This window comes from Berghia stephanieae, chromosome 4, assembly GCF_034508935.2.
Source record: "Berghia stephanieae isolate SIO BIC M18660-M18661 chromosome 4, UCSD_Bste_1.3, whole genome shotgun sequence".
Classification (NCBI taxonomy): domain Eukaryota; kingdom Metazoa; phylum Mollusca; class Gastropoda; order Nudibranchia; family Aeolidiidae; genus Berghia; species Berghia stephanieae.
This window is the reverse complement of record NC_088363.1, coordinates 3,831,250-3,850,395: the sequence shown is the minus strand read 5'-3', so window position 1 is coordinate 3,850,395 and position 19,146 is coordinate 3,831,250. Positions and strand designations below refer to the sequence as shown.

Genomic DNA, 19,146 nt, shown 5'->3' with positions numbered 1-19,146 from the left:
TTTGTTTGTATTTTATTTTGGTATGCTATTGTTTTGAATCGAGAAGAGCTGTAAATTTACGACGAGAAAAGAAGAAAATTAAGAGATCTTTTTTCAGTTTTGGTTTTGGTGAGATCTGCTGTACCTCAATTCGTACAATACTCGCCTCTCAAGCAAAGGGGCGGTAATCATAAATAATCGGATGGCTAGGTCTTTAGGGTGTGTGGCGGAAAGTACTTTATTTCAGACTAGCGTCCTATCTAAAGGGTAGCGGTTAATTCAGTAAAACAGAAATCAGGATACAGTCACGCGTTACAGACTTTAAGACTCTAAAAGACGTTGGCGTGGTAGGGGGTTGAGGGCACAAAAGACACACCTGCTGGGCACAAGCCCTTGATTCCGCATAAGAGGAAAGCACTATACTACCGACGTATATATCCATACCCTCCTAATAACATACAAAGAGACGATTTACATTGGAAAAATCATCTCCCATTATATAGGAGTAATACATTTTACTGCACCCTTTCGGTTAATGATCCCAGAGAGGCCCAAGGCAAAGCCAAGCAATATAATTACCAGACAAGTCCATAAAGTAGAATGGAAGTGAAAACAGACGTTGCGGACGTAAAAACATGATGTCTTGAGATTATAGGGAATTCTTAAGAGGTTGATTTATTACCTTATGCTGCTGGTTCGAACAGTATGCTTATCATTCATGATTCCACGTTGAATTTTGAGAAGGAAATATTGACTTTACCTAAAGGTTAAGACGATTTTTGAATTCAGCAGGTCCGGTTTCCAATAGCGTGCGATTCGTTTCTTCTAAATTCATTATTTTGAGAGATATTTAATCTTTTATATATTTTGCTCGTGATTATAGCTATTTTTCTGCCAGCATGCAAAACTGTGTGTTTCCTGATGTTTACTTCTTTATTTTTCAAAGATCATTTGAAGAAAATGTCTGAAAAAAAAAGGATCTCTTCCCTGGAGTAATCTTTACCCGTTGACTTCTTATTGTACGAGGGCTCTTTCAGAAATAACCGAAAAATGCCCATTGCTCAGCAACCAGTGGATATTTTTTAATTCTGTAAACGACATGATATTCCTTATTTCCTTACGGATATTCCCAGAAATTATGAAGTGCATCATTTTGCACAATGAATTATTAGACGATTTTAAAGATGGCGGCCCACCTTGAAACTTGGTCAAAGGAGGAAATCAGAGCTGTCATACGTTTTTTGAACGCCAAAAGTCTGAATCCTACCGAAATTCATAAAGAACTTCAGAGTGTATATGGTGTGCATGTTATAAGCCGTACACAAGTCTATCACTGGTGTAATTTGTTTGAAGCCGGCAATTCCGACTTGACAGACAGGGAAGGGAGAGGGCGTTCGATAACTGCGACGTCAGAAGACAATGTGAAGCGAGTTGATGAGCTTATTCGTCAAGACAGGAGGTTGAAATCGCAAGCAGTCTTGAAATTTCGGAAACTTCTGCCCATAGAATTGTATTTGATGAACTTGGCTACAGAAAAGTCAGCGCAAGATGGGTTCCTAAGCAATTGACAGACAATCATAAAGAACAAAGATTGGACATCTGCAGGGAACTTTTGAGAAGAAGCAAGAGCTCACGCAGGGTTCACGGGCATACTGCCAACGCCGGCGGAGACTTTCTATGGTACGATGTGACTTTTCTTGACAGCATAGTCACCGGTGATGAGACTTGGTTACACCATTACACCCTAGAAACAAAGCAAGATTCGATGACATGGAAACATCCATCCTCACCTGTCGCGAAGAAATTCAAAGTCATGCGGTCAGCAAAGGAAATAATGGGAACTGTTTTCTGGGACAGTCGTGGTGTTATTCTGTTCGAAACCTTACAACCCGGAGAAACAATCAATGCTGCAAGGTACTGCCAAACTCTTGACAAGCTTAGGGAGGCCATTCGCAGAAAGCGCCCAGGGCAGTTGACCAACGGGGTCATTTTGCAACACGACAACGCTACACCCCACACAGCACGAGTGACGCAAGGTTGGCTAGAGAAATATGGATGGGAGATTTTGCCACACCACCACACAGTCCAGACCTCGCACCATCTGATTATCACCTCTTTGGGCCACTGAAACGTGAGCTGGCAGGAAAGCGCTTTGATGTCGATGAAGAGCTTGTTGACCATGTGCGGAAATGGCTACAAAACCTTGACGGAAATTTCTTCCGAGAGGGTATCTATTCCATGGTGCGGCGTTGGCAGAAGTGTGTCGACAGACTTGGCTGTTACGTAGAGAAATGAAGGACGAGTCAAGGTATGAACACGTGCAAGAATTTTGTTGATAGCATAAAAAACGCGGATTTTACAGGCATTTTTCGGTTAATTATGAAATAGCCCTCGTATGATCATTATGTTAATATAGTATAAGGGATATACTATTTCGTCATGCTGGGGGCCAAAACATTTACTTTCGCGAGTGTTTTGTGGAATTTTCAACAGACTGTAGATTTAGGAAAGAATTTGTGCCTGGTTCAAATCTTGTTATATTTTATTTACCTAGTCACTCTGCTTTAAAAATGTGTATCACAAGTATGGTGAATCTTTTTAGTGGTTAGTTACATTATATCAAAGTTGGAACATTTTCTTACATAATTGGCAAGCAAAAATATTCTAAGTTCTTGAAAAATGAATTTGCTCTAATTTCTTATTTATGTATGGATTTTCAAAATTTAAAAAGTGTTTTCCATGACTATCAAAATGCTTTATGAATATAATAAGAAAAGTCAATTTTAATTATTTTAAAATTGTCTCTTGTGGTACCTACTATAATGAGGTGTAAACAAATCCGAAAACACCCAAAGCTGAAAACAAGGAATTCTTGGGCTTTTTACAATGCGATACCTCGGCCAATAAACAACCCTCATTAAAACATTTTGGTAGAGATAAGATGTTTGTGTTTTAGACAGAGTCGGTTCAAATTTGATATCAATAATATGTCGGGATTTTTCGTTGCTGTACAATTTTAAAACGGCATTTTTCAACCTTTAATGCCCATTTTTTAATTTTTGAAGTGGTATAGAAATCAAACTGAAACCTTCATCTTTAAGACGATACCAAATTGAGCTCTGTACGTTTGTTAATGGCTGAGGTATTAATGGTTAAATGACCCGGTTTAAAATTAGTTCTGCTCTCGACGCGTGACGCAAAGCATAAAAGTTTTTTTTTCTGTCACAAAAATGACGTCTGTTGTGGTACCTACTTTATGAATGGATTGAGAAACCCATATTTTATATATATATATATATATATATATTCCTTTGTGTTACCTATATAATTTATGCAATTAATTAATTAATTTTTATTTTTTTTGTCATTTGATTTAGACAGCAGAGTTGATCATTTGGAAGATCAACTTATCCCGATTGAATCTTGGGGCACAGAATTTATTGCGACTGGTTTTCCTAATAGGTGAAGTCTGATTTTCTAATTAAAGGTTTTAAAGTGGTTGAGATTTTTAATAGAGGAGGGAGGTGCCTTTTGAAACCTAGCAAGTCACATCTGGATGGAACATTAGATAGTACTCTATTTTAATTATTGGTTACTTTGGAATCTTTGAAAAGTGGTTTGAGCACGTTTAGTGGACATTGCCCTATATAAAACATCAAGTTGTTTTTTTTAAATGAATAAAAAATTTTAAAAATTAAAACAGTCAATGCATTGATCTATATGGGAAATAAAACAAGTATTTTCATCTTTTACAAACTAAAGAGAAAATAAACCCTCCCAAAAAACATAAAATAAAATAAAATTCTCAGTGGGAAATTTATCTTTATAATATATTCCAAAGGAAGACTTGAATAACCCGGGCGTCCGCCGCAGTGCAGCGCCGCAAAGCAAGCTTGAGCGAGATAACTTACTCAAAGCAACACAGGGCCCCTGGGAATCGAACTAAGTACTTTTCTGGTACGAAGAAAACGCCATACCGTCCCATATATAAATAAGAAAAAATAAGTGATATCTTGAGCTTTTATAAACGTCATCAAAGCGCAACATTAACATATAAAACATATAGGACGTGACGCCTGTTAGGCAATATTACATTTTTTTGCAACAGACAACGTTGTTAAAGGCCAAGTACTCGTTTTACAACTGTTTACGGTGAGAAAATGTGGGTAAAGAGCCCATTCCAAGGACTCAACTATGCCGATTTTGGAGGGACAATAAAACATTTTGCAGTTACTGCAGGTGAATTGCACGTCAGCCTCTCCTGGTACTGCCGTCGATGTTGGCCTCTGCCGCCTGTTGCCGTCGATGTTGGCCTCTGCCGCCTGTTTTGTCTTATCTCCTCCCACTGGATCTCTCACGACTGAATGCTGCTCTTCACAATGAATTTTCATAAATCTCGGTCGGAAGCCATGGGTTCAAGGTCGGAAGGACGAATGCCTCTGGGTTTCAGATCTCATTTGCAGACATCCGTGAACGGAGAAGTGGTCTGTCTATTGCTCTGGTGCCTTGAGTAAGCTCGCCATACAGGATGTCCTTTGAGATTCGGTCATCCTGGAATGCATACAACGTGACCGAGCCAGCGCATACGACACCGGGAAAGCAGGGCAAACATGCTTGAGTTTTTTTTTTAGTGTGGTAAGGTCCTTGTTTGGGGCGTGATCTTACCAATTGATGCCAAGAACCTCTCTCAGACTGCGCAAATGGAAGGCACTAAGTCTGCACTTTTTGAACCCATACAGGGTACATGACTCACCTATGTAGAAGAGTGTGCTTAAAACGCAAGTCTGGGACACTGGCCTCTTAGTAAATGTGGTCAGCATGGTGTTAATTCATAGCTTCTATGTCAGGCGCGCCATCGCTGTTGCTGCTTTGCGGATGGCAGTGTTCAACTCAGCGTCTAGTGAGAGATTGCCAGATATGATTGAAACAAGGTAGGAGAGGTCCTCCAGCACGGCCAAGGTGAGATCACCAATTGCTATACAGGGGATACTGCAGACGTCGTGGACCATGATGTTTGTTTCGTTGAGGCATTAGCGAAGCCATTTATGACTCGCTGAAGGGCCTCCTCAGAGTGTGCAGGCAGGCGACGGAGCCTGCGAATAGCATCTCCTTGATGAGGGAGGACCTTGCAGATTTCGGTCTTGGCACGCAGTCGAGTCAGTTGGTAGTCATGATTAAGCGGCGTGTTAACTATCAGTATTGCTCTCCATTTTAATCTAACAGTAGGGACTACAAAATATGTCGTTTTCAAGGAAGGTAAAAAAAACATAACTGATAATAAAAAGTGATGACCTGGAAATGTTGCCCCATAAATATTAAATAGAGATTTAAAAAAACTAAATCAACAAAAAAAGTTAAAAGAAATAAATAAATAAAAACGACAAAAACCAAAACTATTAACAATTATATAGCTTGTCAAACATTGCAAAAGGAAAAGAGAAACGTAAGAATTATCTTTTTTAAAAAATAATATTTGATTTTATTTCCAGATTGGTCGGAGACGTGATACGTGTTATAGGGTACAGAAGAAACACGGTGATTCATTTTACGGATTCTTATGAAAAGGACAAATTCACTATACAACCCGGCGAGTTCGCAGAGTTTGATTTTTCTAGTGGTTGGTAACACTTTTTTTTTTTAAAAACAAGTCTTTGTTAGATTTGACAATATACTAATATTAGAATATGTAACACTCCCTCATTAAATGATATTCTGTCAGGGTTAAGGATATGACGAAAATTACACTGTCAGAGTAAAAAATGATTAAATTTACTGAATGTAAAATAACGCTTCACGTTGGCATTATACGGCAAAAAGAGAGACAGCGTGGCTCAGCGGTATGGTCTTTACTTCGTACACGAAAAGTACCGAGTTCAACTAACCGCGCGCTGTGTGCCCTTGTGGAAGTCACCTAACCTTAGCTCACTATGCGTTGCTGCACTGCGGCTGACGCCTTGGTCATTCCATTCTTCCGTTTGGGATACATCCTGAATCCGAAAATACTATTTCAAAATGAAATCGGTAATTTATTGACCTCAAGGAAAGACGTCAAATCGATGTTTCGGCTTTTGCGTCAGTACATTCCCGATATCGCTCATATACAATAGTATAGAATAATCAAAATAACAAAAAAGCTCTTATATTTGTGTTTGTTTGCACTATTCACATTTAGCAATAATGCAGATAAGAGAAAAATATGTTACGTTGTAGGAAACTGGAACTGCAGAATTTAAGAATCTTCTTATATTTTTGTTAGAGTCAATATTTCCTTCTCGAACTCCTACACGAAATCATGAATGATAAGAACAATGTTCGAACCAGTAGTAGAAGATAATAAATCAACTTCTTTAGTAACTTAAATCATCTATATCTTATAGACGCGTCTGATTGTAAAGACCGATGAAAATACCCAGACACATTGTGTAATAAAACGGTGATTGTACTCAGACGCATAACATAAAAAAAGAGAATACAAAAACGTTAGTGATGCACGTCATAATATGAAAAGAAACAAGTAAATAAAATATCAATAAAAGTAAAACAAACACAAACAAAAAAAAAACAAACAAAAAAACAAAACAAAACAAAACAAAACAAAACCAAACAACATATATCTGCTTAGTATTTAAACAAAATATAAATTATTACACAAATCCATGTGGATGGCATGGTCGAATGGTAAAGATGTCTGTCTCAGTAGGCTTGGAATCGGCGATATGGGTTCAATACCCGACTGTGCAACTGTTTATTTTTTCGATTCTCAGATATTTTATGTGGAGGAGTTTTTTTAATATTTTTTTTTGTTATGTTTTTTTTTTGTTTCTTATGTTGCTATTTGTTCATTCTTTCTACAGAATGTTGCAAATGATAAATGCCCCACTCCTTTTTCTTTTAAATATCTCTTTTATTTGCTTTCTATAACTCATTGCGAATTGTAAGGTCCATCCCCACCCCAATCTCTTTTTATTGATAAAATGTTTGTAAATAATGTTTAAATTCTCGCTCAGAAACAGTAAGTGAACATCCGTCTCAGAAACAGTAAGTGAACATCCGTCTCAGAAACAGTAAGTGAACATCCCTCTCAGAAACAGTAAGTGAACATCCCTCTCAGAAACAGTAAGTGAACATCCCTCTCAGAAACAGAACAAATAATCAGAGGCAACACAAAAGTAAAAACTAAATATATTAATAAATATTGATAGTAATAGAGAGAGGAAGAGAGAGAGAGAGAGAGAGAGAGAGAGAGAGAGAGAGAGAGAGAGAGAGAGAAGAGAAGAGAGAGAGAAGAAAGAGAAGAAAGAAAGAAAGAAAGAGAGAGAGAGAGAGAGAGAGAGAGAGAGAGAGAGAGAGAGAGAGAGAGAGAGAGAGAGAGAGAGAGAGAAGAAAATAAGTAGGAGTGAAATATCTGTTCAATGTTACAGTTATCGTTTAACGTTATAACAAGTGTAACTAAATGACAAATTGCCATATTTATGGACAATAAAGATCTATTATTATTATTATTATTATTATTATTATTATTATTATTATTATTATTATTATTATTATTATTATTATTATTATTATTATTATAAGTATCGCTCATTTAGAAAGCGATCAAATGATGAAAAATAAAAAAAAATAATATTAAAAACATCATTGTTCTTCCTCATATCAAATATAATTTATTATAACAATATAAATAAAAAGCCGGGATTGGGGAGGGGGGGGGGTGCATTTAAAATTTGAAACAGTATAGAAGTAGAAGACATTTTCATTTATTTATTTATTGTCTATCTATCTATTTATTGATTTACTTTTGGTGTAAACTGAGCCAGAGGGTTGTTCTCGTCGGGGCAGTAATCTGGCCGTCAACCAAGATATCGAGTTATCAATATCAATATAATATTTTTTATTATTACACTTGAAATAAAACTACCCTTAGTCACATAAATGGGAAAAAAAAAATGAAAAAAAAAATCAAACAAACGAATGAAACAATATCTCTGCTTGAAATTGGCTCAAAAGATTTCTAGAATATTATAACATTAACTTACATAGAAGTTTTTTGGACTGTCGAGCCGAGTGGTTTAGACCACCTTACTTATTTTTTCTATTTGCTACACTGGTTCGAGTCCTTTCCCTGTTTTTTTTCTTCTCTATCATTGTTTTCTACTACTTTGCCTTGATTATTTTGTTGCTAAGCAGAAATTTTAAAGATATTTTTCTTTTGTCTGACCATTTGATTGCTTCTGAATGAGAGAGATTTATTTTGTTTATTTATTTATTTGTCTATGTATCAATCAGTTTGCGCTTTTTGTTGTTGTTGTTTCTGATTATTTGTTCTATTTCTGAGTACGGTATTTAAAAAAAAAGAAGAAAAAAAAAAGATTAAAACGAAAAAAGGGTGTGGCATGAATCATTTGCAACGCTCTATAGATAGAAGGTCAGGAAAGAAAATGTAATTAAACAAGTGGCACAGATGGGAATCGATTCCACAGCGCCATTTTCAAGCCGTCTTAGACTTAGACGACGCATATTATGTAAAGATATTATTGTTTTTTGGGTATTTTTAAAAATATTTTTATTGATATTTTATTGACTTTACTTATATCTTTTCAAATTTCTATATGTATTGCGAAAGTGATCGTTGTCGAACGTGAATAAATGTAAAAAAAAAACAACAAAAAGAGCTGAGTGTCAAATACGCGTCTGGGTCTTTCACCGTTCAATGTACTCAGACATGTCCGTAAAATAATCACTACGACGGATGCGAAGCATGTTTTACACAACATGTCGTACAATTATTTTTAAAGGAAATTGAGAAATAATTCAATTCATTAAAAAAAAAAAAAAGAATAAGCTGGTTATTCAAAATTATTACCTCGTATCCGTCTTATAATGGAGCTTTGGTTCAAGGTTAGCGAGTAATCACAGGGATAAGAAGGAAATCACAAACAAAAAACAATATTTGTATTATTATCGGCCATCGACCAATAATCTATTGTGATACCGTACCTAATATTATAATAAGTATGTGTAAATGTAACTGTGCAGTGTTTCGTCTATATAAATGTGTGTTGTTGTCACATTCTCCAAACTATGCATGACTTTATATACATAATTTCTTTTATTACCAGATAATCATATGTTTATCAAAAGTAATAAAGGTTTACTGGTCGGGCAATTTTCCAAGTCGAAGTCAGAGTACGTACGAAGAGATATCGGGGCAGCATCATTCAAATTGCTCGTGCCAATCCAATTGTTTGCCTCGTTTTTCTCAGTTCTTCCACTTACTGGAGTCAAAACCAAAGTTACTATTATAATTCACAGTAAGTTAAAAAAAAGCGTTATCTTTTACAATTTTACTGAGCACACTATACATTGAACGTTCTTATTGACGTTTGTTATAGTAGCTTATTTCGCAAATCACATTATAATGATATTTACATGACGTCTTTAAGTCTCGATCAAAGCTTTTTTTTTCACAACGAAAATGTTGTTGCCCGCCAAGTAATCACTTTGTAAAGGAAATTAGGCTAAAATCGAACAAATTGAAAGGATGAAAATGTGCATACAGGTTACCAAGACCCATAGAAAAAATACCAAACATCTGCTTTAGAACTACTCTGGCAACAAATCATAACGTTTCGGTTTAAAGTCTCATGTTTTCCCTATTTCAGACAACATGTCAACATGAATTTATTTACATTTTGAATGGTTTGAAAAAATACTATAATAATAATAATAGCCATAGTAAGTAAGTAAGTAAGTTAAAAAAAAAAGGAGGAAGTAATCAAAATATCTGATTAACTATTTAGCTTCTTAAAATTTAGGAAATCAAAGTGAACAATCGCATAAAAAAATTCAAAATTTGAAAAACTAATTAAGGAGAAGAAAAAAAAATAACTATTCACAAGGAAAGAGAAACAAAATCCATTTTCCAATGGGGGCAGATTAAATTTGTATTCTCTACTTACTATCCAATTTTGAGCATTATTATTATTATTGCGTTTTATATCAATATAGGCTAATGGGTTTTTGAATGAAAAACATGGAAAAATCCTGAAAAAAGGACGCGAGAGCTCTTCAGTAAAAAGAAAAAAAAGACGAAAAACAAAGCTTGGGATCTCCAATAGCCTATCCTAGGCCATAGAGGTGGGAGGCTAGGCCTAGACATGTTTGTCCGTTATTTAGTGCCAATTTTGGATTCTAGCATTAAAAGTCGCCATCTTTTTACAATTTTTCATAGCTTTTAATGGGTTTTTTAAAAACAAAAATCGTCAATTTAGCCTTCAAACGGCGAAAATTGCGGCTTTTTACGGTCAAGGGTGAAATTTGTGGCCGCGAAAAACTGCGGGGACAGGTAATAGTATCTGAAAAAATTGCAAACCCATTCGGTTTATAGCCATATATAATATTTTTCCATCTCTCTCTCTCTCTCTCTCTCTCTCTCTCTCTCTCTCTCTCTCTCTCTCTCTACCGTCTTTCTGCTTTTTACGGTCAAGGGTGAAATTTGTGGCCGCGTAAAACTGCGGGGACAGGTAATAGTATCTGAAAAAATTGCAAACCCATTCGGTTTATAGCCATATATTATAATATTTTTCCACCCGCTCTCTCTCTCTCTCTCTCTACCGTCTTTCTGCTTTTTACGGTCAAGGGTGAAATTTGTGGCCGCGTAAAACTGCGGGGACAGGTAATAGTATCTGAAAAAATTGCAAACCCATTCGGTTTATAGCCATATATATTTTTCCACCCGCTCTCTCTCTCTCTCTCTCTCTCTCTCTCTCTCTCTCTCTCTCTCTCTCTCTCTCTCTACCTTCTTTTTTTCTTTTAAAGACTCATCAACATTCAATTCTGAATTGTGAGAATTTCATATGGAATACACAAGTAATGCTAATGTTTTATAAAGCTACATTAACTGCACAGCGGTTCACCAGCGAGACACAGAGGATCTGTTTCATACAGAACAAGCCTTCAATACAGAATCATTTTTGGACAACAACAGATAGAACAGTCGCCTGTGCTTTTAGCCGAACACTCAATTCATACCTGAACGAGCCGCAATTTGTACGCAGTGCCACGATTGATGATGTTCATGATGACAATGACAATGAAGATGATGATCACGATGACGACAACGACGACGATGATGATGTTATGTGGTCTTGTGGTATGACACTCGCTTTCGGAACGGAAGGTCCTGGGTTCGAGCCTCGCGCTCGGCGGATAGTTGAGTCCTTGGAAAAGGCTCTTTACTCACATTTTCTCACCGGACTCATGTGTAAAATGAGTACATGGCCGTTAACAGCGTTGTCTTAGTCCGAAAAATTGTAATATCGCCTAACAGGCGACATGTCCTGTCCTACATGTTAAATGTTGCTGTTGACCAGGGACCCCTTGTATCGGCTTTGAGCACGTTTAGTGGATATTGCGCTATATAAATCACAATTTTTTAAATGATGATGAAGATGATGATGATGATGATGATGATGACGCTAATCAATTTTGGACAACAAAAGATAGAACAGCTGCCTGTGCTGTTATGTATGTCTGCCCGTTTGCCCGTCTTTATCAGGTTGATTATACATGATAAATCAGATCATCTCTTATTATATAATTTTGCATGATAGAAGTCCTTCAAAACTAGCAAAATTGAACACGATTGACGATTGTAAAATTTGGATAGTTCGTGAATCGAAAGTTTAGAGAAAGGAAAACATCCGGTTTGACACTAAAAATAGTCACCAATGGGAATCCATGGATGACGTAAAATAACATTGGTTCGCCTTGTTTTGACTGTTTACACAATAGGAATGAATGAAGTTTTTGTCGTCCATTTCAAATTTTTCCAATCTTAAAATGCTTGTATCTCAACTAATAATGATCTCTCAGAGTGGTTCTATAGCATAAATTATAGAATTGTTCATATTCTATTGCATGTGCAATTTTCATGTTTTCAACCCTAATTTGCACAATTTAAGGTTTTTAAAAAAAAACATAATTCCCCTTACTAACTCCAAAACGTAAACATTAAAAGTAGGGAAAATTGTCCCATTTCTCCTTCTACTTCTAATAATGGTTCCGAACCCCATCACAATATAATGACGATCTATCCCGCTTTGTATTGGAAAACTGACACTGACAGTAAACTGAAAATATAGCTCTGAGAGTTCACATTCCTCACCGATCACTTTTCTAGCAGCTAGAATAAAAATCAAAATCGGAAACTCTACAGGAAATTCCATTCCTATTAAGAAAGGAGTCCGTCAAGGGTGTGTTGCCTCACCAGATCTGTTTAATCTATACCAAGAAACAATCATGAGGGGCATAAATAATATGGAGGGAATAAAAGTGGGAGGTCACAACATAAATAATATAAGATACGCAGACGATACGGTACTCATTGCAACATCAGAAATCCAACTTCAAAAGATTGTTGACAAAGTGGTAGTAGATAGTGAAGCCAAGGGAATGGAAGTGAATATCACCAAAACGGAATGCATGGTAATACAGAAAAACCCCGAAAACAACAACACCTGCAATATAACGATTCACGGCGAGCAACTTACCAACGTAGAAAGTTTTAAGTACCTAGGTTCAATAGTGACAACAGATGGAAGATGTAACCGAGACATACGAGCAAGAATAACTCAAGCCAAACAGGCCTTCATGGACCTGGGAAACATTTTGAAAAACAAACAGATGTCGTTCGGGATTAGATTCCGAGTCTTGAAGTGCTACGTGTGGCCAATCTTGTTATACGGATGCGAAAGCTGGACTACAAATGCAGAAACACAAAAGAACATTGAAGCTTTTGAAATGTGGTGCTTGAGAAGGATGCAGAGAATATCGTATACTGCACACAAAACGAACGAAGAAGTGCTAAAACAAACATACCAACAAAGGAAACTAATGCCCTTAATAGTGGATCGACAACTATCCTTTTTCGGACACATAGTAAGGAAAGATAAGAATGAATACCTGGCAAGTTGTGGAAAAATACCTGGTAAACGCGCCCGGGGAGACAAAGAAAAACACTCATAGACCAACTGAAGGGCTTCACCAACCTAACAATCCAAGAGCTGTTTGAAAAAGCAAGAGACAGGGAGGAATGGAGAGAGATAATTCATGCAGTATCCGAAGCCTGGACCAGGCATGGAACCTAGAAGAAGAAGAATAAAACGGATCAAATACATGTTGAGTTCCTCGGGTAGAATTTCATCAACTTTCCTGGCCTCACCTTCATTGACCAAAAACTGTCAGAAGAGTTTTAGGTCTCGGTTCCTCTTCTTTGCACAGCTTGCGGCCGCATTAGGGAAAATTAGGGAATTTTTTTTTGATTTGCATTGCAACCGCAAATTTGACAAATTCTTTAATTCTTTTCTTTTCATTTTTGCGAAATTTGCGTTCTCCGCGAAGATGAAGATTTTTATTGTAATTTTGTTTTCCCAACCTTGTGCTTATTTCCAAATCAGAATAACTTCTGGCAAAATTTGGCGTTTTTTGTACCATCATTTTGCATAATTTTGAGTTTCAAATTGCGTAATTCCGCGGGGATATTTTATTATAGTTTTTGCATGCAGTTAGTGCGCTACAACATGTATAGAAACCTGCACACTTTTTGCAAACTTTATTTTCTTCTGCAAAATTCATCATTTTCTTTGCTAAATTTTGAAATATGTGACCCACCGTATCAAAGCGGTATTATGTCGGGATCCACTCGGTAAGGGAAATTGAATTCATAGCCACAAATATCCAACTTGGGTTTAATTTCTGTACGTTATGGTGGAGTATAAAGACTATTTCGTGCATTGCAAAAACTTCTAAGCTCCAATTTCTCATCATTCTATCTCTAAATTCACTTTTTGGGGTCTGAATCATCCCGACATAATACCGTTTTGAGACGGAGGGTCACATATTTTTTTTTGCAAAAAACCGCGGTGTCAGTTTATCCAATCAGAATTTACAATTAGCTGTAAAAGGAAGCACTTCGGGTATTAATCCTGATTCTTTACTTTTATCCTATCAGAGCCAACCAAAAAGGGAAACACGTCTTTTGTTTATGTTATTTGACATGTGCATAAGAATTTTATCCTGCTGAGTTTTTTTTTCTATTATGTAAACAACTTACGGGTGTGGTATAATTAGTCTTTTGGAGTAATCACATAACTTTAACTAGATGAACTTTAACTAGATGCAACATTTGTGAACTTTTAAAAATCTCTTTCGTATGAATAACAAATATTTTCCCATTAATACATCTAGAGGACGATGCTGATGGTATCGAATATGACGGCTATAACCTCAGAGCAAGCTGGCGCAACCTTCAACAATCAGGTGGTTATGTGATAGCTGTTTTCAGTCTCGGATTTACAAACAGAGTGCACAACTTCCTCCACATCGATCCGACAAGGACGTTCAATATAGCTGTCTATGGTTATAATTGGCGGACTGCCCTTTCTTTCGAGGCCGGTCGGAGGATGGCTAAGATAAATTCTGAGGTAAGACCAAAAGTTATATGTATATGTGTATATGTATATATAAGTAGGGACGCTCACATTTTTGTCGATACGATGGTTTCAATGGGTTTCCATATCCTCGGTCGACATTGGGTCCGTAGTGTACTTTTCAATTGAGTTCGATGTTGTTCTCGACAAGAATGTGAGTTTCCCTACTTATTTTATAAGCGACATCTAACTCAATTGAAAACTGGACTGCGGATCCAATACCGATCGAGGATATAATAAACCATTCAAACGATCGTATTGATAAGATTGTGAGTATCCCTACTTATTTTATATGCTCCAATCAATATCGAGCTCTCCAGTACTTACAAGTACCCAACAACACTCGCATATATATATATCCTTTCTTTCAAAAATATAGCATTGTGGAGAACATTGTGCTTATTTGAGTCAATAAAAAAAATTATACGGCGCACATTTCTACTGAAAGATTTGAAAATTAGAAATGTACTTTTTACAGATAGATAAACAGATAACTTGATTTCCTTTTATAATTTAAAGTCAGTTTGAAAGTTCGTTGAGTTACTCAGATATCATAAAATACGTACAGACGACACTAACACTCTCAAAAGCAACCAATTTCGTCACTGTAAAAAGTTGTCAGTTTGGCGTTTTTACGACAGGAAGAACAACCAAATGGATTTTGACCATTGTTTTGATTTCCAGCCGCCATTTTGATTTTTGTGAAGTATTGAAAGGTAGTGCAAAGCAGTCCGAGTGTTTTTTTTTTACCATTAGGGTTAGCTCAAGATCGAAGCATTTTTTTTTCTCTATTAGGGTTAGCCATAAGTCTTAGTAAAGGTGCTAGGATGTTTGTGTTACCATAAGTTAAGTAACGGGGAGACATTCCGAAAGCTCCTACATCCCCAGTATAATGTATTCACTTAATGTAAATGTTGCTGCTCGAAGCTCGAAGAAATAAATAATAATGTGAAATTGAATGTAAGCTTCGATTTAATTACAAAAACAGATTAAATGAACGTTTCGGGTTCCCCTTTATCAACAAAACAGGATGAATGAAACACCACAGATGAATGAGATAATGTGGCGTAGTTAAGATGAATAAACAAAACATTGGTTGGCAGGAAATTAGTATGCTCCTATTTGTAAGGAAGCACGAATTGAAATAGAGGGGAGGCGGGGAGAACTTTGTAATGCAGTTTAGAAAGTGAAATATAAAAATGTGTAGATTATTGTTGGAAGATAAATACAATGGAATTGAAAATCCTTTCTTAAAAAATACAGTCTAGTCTTGTGGAGAATATTGTGCCATTTGAGTCCAAAAAAAAATATACGGCGCACAACTCTACTGAAAGATTTGAAAATTAGAAATGTATTTTTTACATATAGATAAACAGATAATTTGATTTCCTTTAATAATTTAAAGTCAGTTTGAAAGTTCGTTGGGTCAAACCGATATCATGAAATATGTAAAGACGACACTAACACTCTAAAAAACAACCCATTTCGACACTGTAAAAAGTTGTCTGTTTGGCGTTTTTATGCAAATCGTCGCATTCGAAATAATGTATTCACTTAATTACTTTAAGGATTTCAGATCTACACTTAGTTTTCAACAGTTTTCATCTATTTATGACATCAAGTATTATTATTGCTCCTTTGATGTTTTCAATGTGATGGTTTCGGGTGGATAATACCCAGGTTTAACTTCTTTGGTAATAAATTAGAAAATAATAATAATAGTCTAAAATATCGAAATTTAAAACAAGAAAATATAAGTTGCATTGAAGGTCAAATAAGGTTTTAGAAAGAACTTATTAAATGTTATGAATAGTCAGGTGGCTCCGTAACGCAGTGGATAAGCTGTCAGACTCTACCCTTGAAAGTACTGGGTTCAATCCCATTGTGGACATTATTTTTATGTTTACTTTATTGAGAAAGACATCATTTTCTTTGTTATAGTTAACGGACATATATTTAAAACCTTAAATTAATCTATTATTATTATTATTCTTATTATTATTATTATTATTATTATTATTATTATTATATTATTATTATTATTATTATTATTATTATTATTATTATTATTATTATTATATTAAAAAAAACAACAACGGTACCAGTCAATGTGTTATCGACGTTCATTTATATGTAAACGTCGATTGTTATCATTTTATAATATTTTTTCATTATCATCAGTGTATTCTTTTACCGCGTCTTTGTCATTTTATTGGGGTTTTTTCTTCTTCTTCTTCTTTATTTTTAATTTTTTTTTTTTGGTTTGTTTTTGTTGTTTTGCAAAACCTTCCCGTCCCATCATTGTTTATGTCTATTTACCTTATCTACGCCATTCACACTAGACATCTCTCATTCGTTCTTAGTGTCTTATTCTTCGTGTTTTGTTGATAAAGGGGAAATCAGAAACGTCCACAGTATGTCTTCATCTATTAAATTGAGGCTTACAATTCAACACTTATCGTTATTTTTTTCTTCGAACTTCAAGCAGCAACATTTTCATTAATCAACCTGTAGCGCCAACGGAGGTGCATAAAAATGGTGCGTCTTTGTACACCTCCAGTGGAGGTGCATAAAAACGGTGCCAAACGCCACCAAACATGATAAACAAAGTACTGTACTGTAAGGTAAGTTCTCGATATCAGGATCGTCTTTCAACTCTGCTCACGTCTGCTACTTCAGGTTTATTTTCGCAGTTGATTTCTTACCACAACCTGTTTTCACACACGGACAACCACATGTTGCTGTGTCACGGGTCAGAGGCTATAGCGGCCACACAGAAAAATCAACAGAGGATGTACCAAGTTGCACAGACAACGTTTTTTACCAATCTGCCCTCATTAAATGATGGTGGTTATAATATCGAATGAAAATAGTTCCTTCCCCGCGAAATTGCGGGCTATTTACAAGTATATATATATATATATATATATATATATATATATATATATATATATATATATATATATATATATATATATATATATATATATATATATATATATATATATACCACAATAGACGGCATTTTTTTGGTGTTGAATATTGAGAAAGAAATGTTGGCGTAACCAAAAACTTAAGATGATTTTTTTGATTCATCAGGTCCGTTTTTCTATCAATTCAGATATTCTTCTTATAGCTACATTTTATCGAGGGATGTTTAATCTGTTATGCATTTTGCTCGTAATTATAAGCCATTTTTCTGCCAACATGCAAAATTGGATGTTTCCTGATGTTCACGTCTTTCTTTTCTAAAGACCAGTTGAATAACATGTTTTCAAAAGTTGGACCTCTTCACTGGAGTACTCTCTAACCGTTGACGTGATTCACGTGTCATTTTGTACGATCATTATGTTCATGTAGTATAATATGGACTATGCTATTTCGTCATGATAGAAGCCAAAACGTTTACTTGCGCGAGTGTTTTGGGGAAATTTCAACAGAAATTGTGTCGGGTCAAATTTTGTTTTCTTTTATCTATCTAGTCACTTGGCTTTAAAAATGTATTTCACAAGAATGACAAATATTTGTGGTGTTTAGTATGGCTTCAAAGTTGGAACAATTCCTTACATCATTTTGAAAATTGTTTCCATGACTATCAGCATGCTTTATGAATATAGTAAGAAAAACCCATTTAAAATACTTATAAATTGTCTCCAGTGGTACCTTGTTTTAATATCTCAAAGAATTATTATTTATCTTCTACACATAGACTGCTTCGTTAGTCACCACTAACTCTTATTGTTCCTATACATAGTCTATCATTAAAGTATCAGAAAATAAAATGAATAATTTAGAAAACGAAGTAGCACTTCGATGTCTTATATTTCTCCAATCTCTGAATTCTAATTCAAGTGCAATTTTCACAAATAAAATAGAATTGGCAACACATTGGGACGAATCATTGTGTGTCTTTTGTCTATATTATAAACTACTCGTAGTGGGTATTCCCATACAATTGTTTTAAAAACAACACCACACTTTCGACCGTAAAAACCTACTCTAGTTGTAACTAGGCCAAACAATCATTTTGTTATAGCCACAGCACGGCCGTCATGAGTGTAGAGTATGTGTATACATTCGTTTGTTTTTTGTTTAGCAACAAATAGACATCGATAGGAAAACCATTTATGAAAAAATAACATGGGTAAATTGATAAAATCAACAAGTCGGTAAATAATAATCAAGGCTAGAAAGTCATCAATAAAATTATAGACTAATAAAAACCAAAAAAATTGACATTTATTTAGGATGTTCCATCAATTAAAAAATAAAAATAGAGCATTTATATTGCGCAATATCCACTAAACGTGCTCAAAGCGCTTTACAAGGGGTCCCTGGCCAGCAGCAAAACTTAACATGTAGGACGGGACATGACGCCTGTTAGACGATATTACATTTTTTTTTCGGACAGAGACAACGCTGTTAACGGCTAGGTATTCATTTTACACCTGAGTAAGGCGAGAGAAAGAAAGAGAGAGAGAGAGAGAGAGTAAAGAGCCTTTTTCCAAAGCCTCAACTATGCGAGGTTCGAACCCAGAACCTTCCGGTCCGAAAGCGGTTGTCATACCACAAGACCACATACCCAATTACCGACCATGGGTGTGAATTGAAATAAGAGTATACATCGTATTTATTCTTGTTTTAAACTATCTAAAATATAAATTGTGATGGTTCTTTA

At 35.5% G+C, this 19,146-nt stretch overlaps 1 protein-coding gene across 1 annotated transcript in view; it reads left to right on the top strand.

The window, feature by feature from the left end:
- Positions 1–19,146, top strand: part of LOC144971666 (uncharacterized) — a 110,496-nt gene that overhangs the window by 42,049 nt on the left and 49,301 nt on the right. The window contains exons 8-11 of the mRNA XM_078912740.1: positions 3,357–3,441; positions 5,469–5,596; positions 9,099–9,290; positions 14,227–14,462. Coding sequence (XP_078768866.1) covers positions 3,357–3,441; positions 5,469–5,596; positions 9,099–9,290; positions 14,227–14,462 — 641 coding nt within the window. The remainder of the gene's footprint in view (positions 1–3,356; positions 3,442–5,468; positions 5,597–9,098; positions 9,291–14,226; positions 14,463–19,146) is intronic.